This window comes from Dysidea avara, chromosome 2, assembly GCF_963678975.1.
Source record: "Dysidea avara chromosome 2, odDysAvar1.4, whole genome shotgun sequence".
Lineage (NCBI taxonomy): Eukaryota > Metazoa > Porifera > Demospongiae > Dictyoceratida > Dysideidae > Dysidea > Dysidea avara.
In genome coordinates, this window is record NC_089273.1 from 41,688,529 (window position 1) to 41,701,349 (window position 12,821).

Below are 12,821 nucleotides of genomic sequence, written 5' to 3' on the forward strand. Positions count from 1 at the left end.
AAGACTCCCCTCTGAAAAATACCTTTATTAACTACTGTACTGTATAGTAGGGACCACAAAGGAGTAGGCGTGGCCCACAAAATAACATCACCCAAAAACCAGCCTCAATTTTCCCTGATGACAGTTAGGCAGTATTGGTTAGGTAAAACTAAGCCCAAATAAGCTTTAAGATTGACCCAAAACGCTTTCAACAAATTGCTACAGAATTTAAAAAAAAATTGAGTAACTGACTGACTGACTGACTGACTGATGCCTTCAGACAAGCATAACTCGATAACGGCTATGGCTATGGGCTTGATTTTTTCACTGTTCAACATCGTTTCGGCCCGACAGGTGCCTTTTGGCATACCGCAGTGCATACAGTGCATTCTTCATGGACTTACAAGTGTCCTCCTTTGTGTCACATTCATCTTTGCTGACGGCGAAGTGTCGATTTGGCGGTAGCACGTGATGGCTTTCCTTCAAAATGGAAATCATCCATATTTTTCATAGCAGCTATTTTGATAGCAGAGGTGCTTTTTGAACAGCTCTTGGTTTTAAATGCTGTGTAACGGGTTGAACATAGCTGACAATGAAGCGTAATGGATACTTCACTTTTCAGACAATAATTGATATAGCTGGGGTGGGCGGTGCCATTTCAGATGCTGTATGCATGGGTTCACTAGTCATAATAATTGTTTTCACAAAAAGTTAACAAAAAAGTACACAAAAAATTGAAATTTTCAACTAGAGTAGACTCAGTAGAGATCATAGCACATCCATAAAAGTACTGAAACAAGCTGGAGTAGTGCATGATATTAAATCACAGTAAAAGAATAAGAAGTGTTATATCCCTACTGTGCATTTTTATTATGGTATCTTGAGCACAGTAGGGATATAACACTTCTTATTGTTTTACTGTGATTTAATATTGTGCACTACTCCAACTTGTTTCAGTACTTTTGTCAATGGGCTATGGTCCCTACTCTAGTTGAAAATTTCATTTTTTCGTATACTTGTACCTAAATACGTACCTAGTAGAGGATAACATCATCAATCAGTCACAAATTTGAAAAACATTTTGCTTTGATAAGCAGTCAAATAAATTAAAACCCAAAATTAGTGTTACAACAAAAACAACCTTTCTGTTTCTCTTTAGGTCAGAAACTCTTAAATAATTCATAAAATAATGGCTTAGACCACAAAGTGAGATACTGAGCCTTCTGAAATATAATCGTTGGCATTTTTTGGAAAGGCCATACACTTACTGGAGGCCATTGAAACTTAAAATAAATAATCCCAGCTGATTAATTTGTTAAAGTCACATTGTTTCCATGTAAAATGTGTTTCTTACGTATATACAGAAAGGAGTGATGAACTATGGTAGTTGTTATAATGACTGGCTCCATAGAGGCTGCTGAGTGTTGGAAATTAAAATTCCAGTCCATTATCATCATCCAAACCAGCCATTTAAGTTTTAAGATTCAACTCCGTACATTATTGTATTTGTAAGTTTTTTTTGGAAAAGGTCATACAATTCCTGGAGGCCTTTGAATAATTTAGTGATGCAAAAGAGGTGAACTACTTTTCACAATCCACACCTCACTACAACAGAATATGTATAATGCTTTTATAGCATTGCAATCAGTGCTCTGAAATGTATTCAGTGGGAAAATTGTTCTTGTATGCTATACTAGGGAGTCAGGGATGAGTCTATTTCCTACCTATTATTATTCTTTCCAGCAATTCTTTTATTTTTAACCTTTTATGCTCCATATTTTGTTCAAAATTTTGCTCAGTTAATCTTTGTTAATTAATCATCTCTAAGAGTAAAGCTACAATTTCACCTTGAACTGACAGTTTTATTACTACTATTAGAGTATCTCGATCTTCACTTGCTCTTAGTATGTGTAGCAAGAAGCTAGCTGTATATTTCTTAACATATGTGGTTGTTCTATTAGAGTATCTCGAACTTTCATGTTCGTTTATAAAAACATTGCATCTCTTAAGCCGGAAAAATTGACATTCCCTCAATACACCCAAGTAAATAAGCACTTTTAATGTCATATCAGAAAGGTTGCAGTCAGTTTCAGTTAACATTTTGTCAGGAAGGGGGTACGTGGAAAACTTACGTAGCCTTAAAATTTCACGTAGACCAGAGGCACCCTCGAGGCACCTTAATCACCCTATCCACGTTCAACATTATTAGTCACCCATTCAATGAAACAAGGTTTTTAAACTGCCTTTTTTAATGGGTGAATAATATGATATCCAAAAATTTCTAAACTTGATTCAGTAATATGCAATTATTCAATACTTTGTACTATACAAAAATTAAGTTGGATTAGGCCTGGGATAAAAGAGAAAAAAAAGTGGTGAAAAGTAGTGAAACAAAGACAGGTTTTCTATACCCACAGAGATAAATGAATCCGTCTACGAAATTGTATGGCTGCAGGTTTGAGACTGCCCAGGTTCAGTCTGGATAAAGTCTGGATTTTTTCTCCTTTTCAAACATACATGTACTTAGTACAACACATTTAGTCCACTAGTATATCTGCAGGTATAGACAACCTCTCTTAATTGTTTCACTACTTTTAGCTGTTCACTTGTTTCACAACTTTTTTCTTTGATCTAACTTAAAATTTCTAATTTTTTTGTTTTACTACTTTGTTTACTTTGTCTATAGCATAATTATGTATGACTGAACTTGCATTAAAAGAAAGAATGGCACTAGGCATGACATATAAATTAATTTTGCATCTGAACGTGTGCCCCAACAATCAATTACTGAAAACTTAAGCGGCTTTACATACATTTGTTCTGCCCGTTACACAGCGTTACAAATGAAGAACAGAACAAGAAGTGTCTCTACAATTAAATCTAGTTGCTACGAAAGATACGGGTGATAAGGATAATAGCTACTGCACGCAAGGAAATTTGATGTAAGAAAAGTTTGACGAATTCATACTTCATCAGATTTGACAAATTAAATGTTGACAAAAATCAAGAAATTGTAGATAAAACTTGTACTTTTAAAGGTGCTTAAGAGCATCTGACGAATTTAAAATTGACAAATTAAACCGATTCGTCACATTCCTCAAATTTTTCTTACATCAAAATTTCCTTGCGTACGGTAGTCAACACAGCCATGGGAAAGCTGTATCATGCTATCACGAATTGACACCTTACATTGTCAGCCAGTGTTGGGACAGTTACTTTTTTAAAGTAACTAGTTACATATTAAATGTTACTTGCAACTGAACTATTTAGTTACAGTTACATATTACCCATAAAATAAAGTAACTATAATAATATTACATACTAGACAGATGCTAACAGCATCGTGGGGTGAGCCTGAGTGTATATTTTTTAAAGTATTGATGGTAGTGAAAACTACTGAAACATTATGGAGGAGAGCGTCTAAGAATCAATATAGCCTGTGCAAAATCACTATGTACACATCTGCAAAGCTTTTATTGATGGTATGACAGGTGTTGATAAGGTCAAGTCTTTGATCTGCTACTTTAACCACTTCTTTTCATGTCACTGCAGTTCTACGACACCGCATATAGCTATTCACGGTTTCTATGCCTTCTCCTTTCTGTCTCTTCAGGAGTTTCTGCATCCCTTCTGAGCCTGTACTGCTCCCTCCTACGTCTAAGACGTTCCTCCTACAAGTGACCAGACATCACTCACGTGGCATAACAGTAATCTACACCGATAACTCTCGTGATATGAACCATTACACATGCCAAATATGGCTACGCAGTAGTCTACGCCGTTAACTTCCATGAAATGAACCATTACACATACCAAATATGGCTAAGCAGTAATCTACGCCGTTACCTCCTCCGTGAAATGAACTATTACACATACCAAATATGGCTAACCAGTAATCTACGTGTTAAATCCCGTTAACTCCTCCGTGAAATGAACCATTACACATACCAAATATGGCTAAGCAGTAATCTACGCGTTAAATCCTCCGTGGAATGGACAATTACACGCACTTGTATGGACTACGTACACCGTATAAGGAGAATGGTCTGGAAGCACGTGTAAGGTATCCGCTTTATATCATAATTTATTGTAAACGTGTCCATTACACCGCTGACTCCCTAGTGTGGGGCTCGCTCAGGCTCACCCCAATTATAATACTTTGTGTCCACAGCCCTAGGCTGTCACATGTAAAACTATCATCTTATCACGTGACATGATTGTGTTGTTGGACAATGTGCAAATCTTGGTTATAAGTAAGAAGCTGGTGAATAAGCTTCATTCAGTAGGCTTCATTACTTCGTTGTGGCTAGGCGTTACTCAGTGGATCACTAACGAGATTAGTAACTTCGTTACTTGTAATAATAATATTATGTAATATTAGATTCGTTACAGTAACTATATTACTTAGGTAATGCATTACATTTGTAAGTAAAGTAACTTGTATATATTAGCTGTTTTATAGCATATCTCGTTATATTACTTAGTTACCACAAAAGTAATAATATTACATAACGCGTTACTCCCAACACTGTTGTCGGAAAAAAGAACTGGGACAAATGATGTATGCATTGTATGTACTGCAGTTGGCAAAAAGGCATGGCTCTGGATGAATAGACATCAAATGGTGAAGAAATCAAGCCCATAGCCTTATCCATTGTTGAGTTAGGCTTGGCTGAAGGCATCAGTTAGTTAGTTAGTCAGCATAAAACTGTTAAATAAAAATAATAATTATTGAAATTTGTAGGAACGGTTTAGGATAGGGTTGCACTGAAGACGTTTACGGGCTTGGCTATGTCTAGCCAATACTGCAGAGCTAGAAAACTAAAACTGTTTTTTTTTTTTTTTTGAGGATATCGTTAGGCAAGAAAGCCCAAATCATCATAATCCCTAATACACAGTACTACTGTACTATGTGAAAAGTAGTACTGTGTGAAATTGTATAAAGCTGGTGTGACTTTGCAGATTCAATCACATACATCGAAACATATGTGACTGTCCAAAAATTATAATTTTTACTACATCTTCATGTATGAACAGTCTTCATCACTTCACACTGGACCTTATATAACGTCACTTGTTAAAATGTATTGTGGGTTTCGGTTTTTAGAAAAATTATGAAATTTACTACCAACTAATAGAGAGAAAAGTGCTAAATCCTGTAATACAGAGAGTCAACAGGATTTGATGCCCTTGAATGACATGCTATTTCACAGCATGTGAGATTAGATCATTGCATAATAGGCTTTTTTAACCGCAAATAAACATAAATAGAAGGGTAGGACACCAGGCATTAATAATTATCCAGGTGTATGCTCTGGTCATCCACTTGCTGATACAAGTTGTGTAGTGTTAATTAAGTGCAGTTGTATTTCTCTGCATGTCCTTGGAGGATCATTATTTTTAATAAAAAGTTCGCTATAGTGTATACGAGTGCAAGGAAAATTAGGAAGTTCTCTTCAGGTGTAGGCAACCTCTTCTATTTCTTTGATCCTAATTTTTACTTGCTTACCTTTTTGTAAAATAGATATGACTGATGAACACATGCATGCCGCATCAAAAGAAACAATGGAGTCAGACTTACCCCCCAAACAATCAATTACTGAAAAGTGCTAAGTAGCCATCATGTTTTGTTTTCAGCTCGTTACACAGTATTACGAACAAAGAACACTATGAGAAGCACCTCTGCAATCAATCCAGTCACTACAGAGAATATAGCCAATTACAAACATAGGGAAACCGGATCACACACTACTTACTGTCAATTGACACTTTGAGTTGTGAGCCAGTGAAGAGAAATGGGACACAAAGAGGACAAAGCTAAGTCCAAGATGCATCCATTGTATATACTATACCTGTTGGGCTGAAGTGACATTGAACAGTGAAAAATTAAGTCCATATCCCCAGCTATTATCAAGTTGCGATTGTCTGAAGGGTAAGTTAGTCAGTTAGTATAAAATTTCGTATTTGAAGCACTTCGGGTTGTACTGAAAGCACTTTTGTGCTTGGTTACGCACTGCCAAGGTACTATGAAGGTATTGTCAGACTTACTTCTGGCTGATGATTTTGTGAAAAAGTGCATGACCTTTAATACACAGTTACTACCGTACAGTATGATAAATGAATCGAGTAGTAAAGTATACTTCAAAATGATCTTATATGTTATACATTAGCAACTAATTTAGTCTAAACTTTAAAGCCAAACCCAAACCCACAATACAATGAAATAAGTGAAACTATACACTGTTTCAGTAAGGATTTGTTAAATGATGGATGAGGACATTGTAATGATTATTTAAGGCTGCAAAATGTAATAATTTTTGGAAGGTCATAATTGCTTGACCTGAAGACTGTATTTTCTGTGGCAGTACCAAAGCCTACACTATATAGCATGATAGTACTGTATAGTAGCAATACTGTATAGTAGGGACAACAAAGGTGTAGGCGTGGCCCACAAAAAAATCACCCAAAAACCAGCGTTAATTTTTCCTGAGGATGATTAGGCTGTATTGGTTAGGTAAAACTAAACCCAAACAAGCCTTCAGATCGACCTGGAACACTTTCAACAAGTTGTTATAAATTTTAAAAATATTAAAAGGAATTTTCTACTGACTGACTACCAGGTGCCTTCAGACAAGTGTAACTCAATAACGACTAAGGCTACAGGCTTGATTTTTCACTGTTCAACGTTGCTTCAGCCCAAGAGGTGCCTTTTGGCATATCGCAGTATGTACAAAGCATTCTCATGGATTTACTGGTGTCCTCCTTTGTGTACCATTCATCTTTGCTGACAGCGCAATAGTGATACAATACGGTATGCGATACCATCATCTAACTGCGCTATAGTGCATGAGAAACCTTGTTTCTGTTCCCTTAAGGGCATGCTTACTACAGGATAAGTGCAGGAGCTACTGAAGTTACAGAGAGTTTAGAAAATGATTCTACAGGCATCTATATATTGAAACCGCCATATGGCAGTTGTGGTGGAGAGGGGATTAAAAAACAATTATTTAGTGGAATTTTCTACTGCCTGACTGACTAACTAACTAACTAATTCCTTCAGACAAGCATAAATTTCACTGTTTGATGCCACTTCAGCCTGACAGGTGCCTTTTGGCATACTGCAGTACATACAATGCATGCTTACATGTGTCCTCCTCTGTGTGCCATTTCTCTTTGTTACAGTGCGAGGTGTCGATTCATGGTAGCACCATGTGATGGCTTCCCTACGTTTGACGGGAATCATCGGAGTTTTCTGCTGTAACTGGATTGACAGAGGTCCTTCTCCTAAATAGTGTTCTTTGTCTGCAACGCTGTGTAACATAGCTGAAAACAAATATAATGGTCACCTTGCTATTTCAGTAATTTATAGTTGGAGCACGCATTCAGGAGAAAACAATAAGCCAGGCTTCATTTTTTTCTGTTCTAATGTGCTATGCATGGGTTCACCAGTTATAAAATGTTGCAAAAAATAGTAAACAAATATGTACTTATAAGGAAAACTTAAGAATTTTAAGTTTGATTAGGGATCATAGAAAATAAAAAAAGTAGAGAAACAAAGGAGGTTGCATACACCTGCAGATATGCTAGTGGACATGGGTATTGATTGAAGTAGGGATTAAATGTCCACTAGTATATTTTTCAGGTGTAGGTGACCTCTCTTATTTCACTACTTTTTATTTTGATCGTCTCTAATTAACCAAAAATTCTGAATTTGTTACCGGGCCTGGCAAAACAGGGCATGTGGGAACAAACTACACCCTGTCACATAACACGTCCTGTTATAGACTATTTGTATTCTGTAACTTTTAGTATAAGTATAACGTCAATTACATGTTTAATATAGGCTAAAAAGTGCATGACCGTAGCACAGAAGCACAAAAAGGTATTGGTAATGACATTTCAAAAAAGTAGGCAGGTTTAATGTGCCCACATGCCCTGATTTTGCAGGCCCGCTCACATTTTCCTTATACTAGGAAACAATTTATTTTGGTTTAACGGGTACTCCTGGCCTAAGCTATGAGACTTTATCAAGATTGTACAGTTTCATGAAAACACAATACATAATTATTAACCCTTTAAGGACTGCTGCCATAATATTACGTCCAAAGTAGGTATTGCTCGAAAGACCAGCACCATAATATTACGTCCAAGGCAGTAAACAAAGAGCTATAACTCCGCAACAAATGAAGCCATTAGATCGAAACAGGGGCCATTGTATTCGCTATTCATAGGCGATTCTTTTGATATATAAGGCCAACTTATCACACAAAACTAAGCCTGTGTAAAATTCCTAACAAAGTACAAACATTTAATATTTACACAACAATAAAACTAACCTTGTAGAAATCGCTCCATAACTTTGGCTGTGTTCATCGTATCAACTACTTCAAATAAAGCTCAGAGCGCTCACTATTTAGAGGCGAATAATTTGATATACAAGATCACGTGATGCGGTTTAAAAAAAAACTAAAATGGCGGACTGTTTTTATTGATTGTGTCACAAAGAAATCGACCACGTGTAGGTGTTTGAAACTCACCTTAGTGCTTTTAAGACATTGGTTCTACACTTTGGTAAGTTAGATAATGTTGTTTATTATTGTCAGGCGAGTCTTTTAGTATAATTTGTTATACAATTGAGCACTTGTAGGGGCTTTGTCAATGCTATAAACTTATTATATTTTTTAAAACACTAAATGCGCAATAATCATAAAACGTGTGGGCTTTCAGGGTAGAATATGCACAAAATTCTTGGTCCTTAAAGGGTTAATACACCTTTACCATTTGATATTACTAGCTTTTGCAGGAGCTCAGGTAAATATGATTGCACTAAATCAAGTCACATATTAACATACTGCAATATATGACTGTCTAAAAATTTCAACTTCATTACACCTAGCATGTCAAAAAGAACATGTTCCCGGACATCATCATAACGTCACACTGTGTAGTAGTACACTTATATAATGTCACTTGTCACAATGCATTGTGGGTTTTGGTTTATAGAAATGCTTTTCACTGATTAAGCATATGTGACCTGCAGAGCAAAAGCAGTCATTTTTGCAAAATTATATTTGTGAGAAAACCAGTCTTATTGCCCATGTCAGCAGATTTGATTTTTCACCCAGGACACAAAGCTACATGAATAAACTATCTAATTCCAAAATCAAAATCAGCTAGACTGGAGTGGTCTGGTTTTGCTGGCTGCTTTTCCCAAGCCTAGTGGCGATCCGTACGTGTGGTGTGGGGCCTTAATGGAGCTCTGGTTAGCCTGGGATGACTGTATGTGGCTGTTACAGCTCTGTGGTGTTGAATAAGTACCTCTGCTGTGAATTTCCTTTCATTTTAGCCAATTTTGAGACCTCAATGGCCCAAAACTTGGTCTAATTCATCCCTATGCTTTCCCTTTCAATTTTTGAACATCATCTTGCCCGCCTCCCACCCATTTTGCAGCTCGCCACAGTCAACCTCGGTTTAAAAACTTTCTAAAATGGTGGGAAACTTAGTTGTTGGCTACTTATACAGTGGATGCTGTGGATGCTGTGGAAAGGTAAAGAATTGGTGTAAAACATGTGAAAATTTGGTACACATAGCTTCAACCATTGGTGAGCTACAACACACTAAATACTTAAAATCGGCTTTTCTCAATACTTTTAAATAGGCAATAAGCCCGGTTTTACCAGACTGGGTAACATTTTAGCATTAAACATTGTATTGAAATAAACTGGATAAAAAATACTTGTGCCACAAATTTTACACATGTTTTAATCACTTCGGTATGTATTCAAAAAAGCTTAAATTAAGAATGCCTATACACCATCAGATTCGCCTTTTCATGTTGAGTAAGAAAAATCTCTGTTTTGTGTTCATACAGCAATAAGCACCTGAATTATGGGTGCTTATTGATGATGCAGTAGAAATGAAGCTTACCTTCATTGTTTCATTGCTACAATGGCCTTTTTCTTTGCCTGCATGGAGACGTACAGGAATAATCTTATATGTGACTGGGCCTGTGAAAACTAGGCCTGTGAAAACTAGGCCTGTGGGCACATAAAATCTACCTACTTTTTTCAGACTTTCATGACTCATAACTTTTTATACGTACCAACACATAAAATTTTTAGCCTGTAACAAATATTTAAGATACAGTTTACAAAATGCAAATATTCTATTCCATTGCTGAGATATGACTTGTTGATTGATGAGATGTAGTTGTGCCCACATGCCCATTTTTTTTGCAGGCCCGGTCACATATCTCTATCGACTTGCCAGTTCATGGTGAACAGACTGACCGCCTTTGTAGCTTGTTTCAGTCATGAGTTAGGATTGATTAAATAAGTGCCTGTAATTTATTCACTGTATTGTTGCTGTACAAATCAAATTTATTCCTGTACCAATTGTCTAGTGATATAACTCCAAGACTATTCATCACAAAAAGCTGAAACTTTAACTGTTCACTCTTTTGTTACTACAGATAATAGAGAAGCAATAAAATGGAGATCAAGGAATGTGCGAAAACAGCTGGTTTTTGCTCAACAACTCACATATAATTTATAGTTTATAGCTAATTTAGCTCAATATATACGTATACTTGATTCGCATTGTGCATCCTAAGGTGTTAAAAAATAAAGTGCATTACCACAATGCAGGCCTTGTAGATTACCGGGAATATACTATTCTTTCAGTTTGGAAGGGGATACTATTGAGAAAGACACAAAACACATAGCCACTTCAATAATCACTTTTCACCCATCTCAACAAAAAAAAACACAGTTAATGTTTGCGATAATTTGTGGTTTGAAGTTTTGAACTGTACGTAGTTTTCTAAGGATTTTAAATACACAAGTACACAAAAAAAATTTGGAATTTTCAACTAGAGTAGGGACCATAGCACGTCGATAAAAAGTACTGAAACAAGTTGGAGTAGTCCGTGATATTAAATCACCGTAAAACAACAAGAAGTGTTATATCCCTACTGTGCTCAAGATACCATAACGGAAATGCACAGTAGGGATATACATGTAACACTTCTTATTGTTTTACGGTGATTTAATATCATGGACTACTCCAACTTGTTTCAGTACTTTTTATCAATATGCTATGGTCCCTACTCTAGTTGAAAATTCCAAATTTTTTCGTGTACTTGTTTGCTAACGTTTTTGGAAATAATTTTATTATGACTGGTGAACCCATACATATTGCATCTGAAAAGGCACCGCGCACTCCAGCCATATCAATTATCATCTGAAAAGTGAAGTATCCATTATGCTTGGTTGTCAGCTATGTTCAACCTGCTACACAGCATTTCGAATCAAGAACTGTTCGAAAAGCACCTCTACAATCCACGCATACCAAAAGAAAGAAATAGTGCCGCGCACCCCAATTATATTAATTATTGTCTGAAAAGTGAAGTATCCATTACGCTTCACTGTTGGCTATGTTCAACCCGTTACACAGCAGTATGAATCAAGAACTGTTTGTAAAGCTCCTCTGCAATCAAAATAGCCACTACGAAAAATACGGACGATTTCCATAACAAAGGGAAGCTGTCACATGCTACCGCCAAATCGACAACTTCGTAAAGTTGTAAAGTTTTGAGTGCTTGTTTCACAATGAAGACAGGTGCTAACAGCAAAAACCTTGGTATCATCCAAAGAAATAGGGACCAAAGAGACAAAAGATAAGAGTATTAGTTTACCTCATGGAAGACATACAGGTCACCTTCATCCTTCTCAGTTTTTGCTTAATCTCTGGTCATAAGAAGGACCTGTGAGATGTAACTTACCCATCATTTAATTTGACTGTTTATGGTGAACGTAATAGTGTAAGTTTCATTTCCATATGAGACTACACTGATAAGTTATGATAGTATAAGCACCTGTATTGCTGTTTTGCATCACTACCATTGTTACTGTATATACATCAATCTTTTCATTGTTAGCATTTTGTAACGCTGTAGCTTCTAAATTTTTGGCTCCTAGGTCTTAAACTTCATTTACTTGGTTTCATTGACAAAGGAAATGTAACAAAATATGTGTGTTTTTGCAGATTCAGTCAAATATAACATACAATTTCTCACCTTTCAATGTACATACGTTTTCAGTGCTCAGTGATCCCCAGTCAGAATGTCCTGCCTTCTTGCCAGTCCAATTTATGTACATGTTAACAAACTCTTCCTCAGCAATGTAGCCCTGGACAACCTCAAGGTTATACACGGTTCCCAGACACCTCAACAGTCTTGATCTGAGAAGGCAGAGAAAGCAGCAGTGAAGCACAGTATGTATATATGTATACATGTTCACAAACGAATAGTGCTTAATGCAATTAAGGAGTTTCAGGTACATATGGGTACAGGCTGCATGCATACGTACATACGTCGGTTTTCACTAAGACATACGTACACATGATGAACATTCCACAACTGTCATACAACGATCACATTATTAACTTTGTTTCAAAATGTATATAACATTTGCTGATATTAAAGTGAATATAGCCCAGCTACTATATTTACCAATACACTGTCATTGACTGATTTACATTATTACCTTGACTTCATGGTCACATTTATACACACTACATTACATATACCACTGTAACATGGGAATTCAAAGGTGCCATTAGGGGTATAAGAAACAAACACAGTGAAAATAATAGTTGGATTCCTTATATACCATGCTGTAGAACAACTGATTGTGGGTGTTGGTTATGACTGCTCAATTTGTAACACTACCCACTCAGCACTAACTGGATATTTCTGGGTGGTGGTAGAATCACGCTGCCTAGCATAAATCAGTATTTAGACATAAACACAATGAGATTGCTAATCACCACTCTCAGATGGC

At 36.4% G+C, this 12,821-nt stretch overlaps 1 protein-coding gene across 6 annotated transcripts in view; it reads right to left on the reverse strand.

The window, feature by feature from the left end:
• The window catches only part of LOC136247366 (uncharacterized), a 31,568-nt gene that overhangs the window by 3,299 nt on the left and 15,448 nt on the right, over window positions 1–12,821 (reverse strand). For 4 of the 6 annotated variants that reach the window (XR_010697441.1, XR_010697440.1, XR_010697442.1 and 1 more), the window contains one exon: window positions 12,056–12,219. Coding sequence is in view for 2 of the 6 variants with exons in the window: in XM_066039010.1 (XP_065895082.1) it covers window positions 12,056–12,219; window positions 12,714–12,758 (209 nt within the window). In the remaining 4 variants the exon portion in view is untranslated. Of the gene's footprint in view, window positions 1–12,055; window positions 12,220–12,713; window positions 12,759–12,821 lie in introns of all 6 variants that reach the window. The other 2 variants (XM_066039009.1, XM_066039010.1) reach the window with 2 other exon arrangements.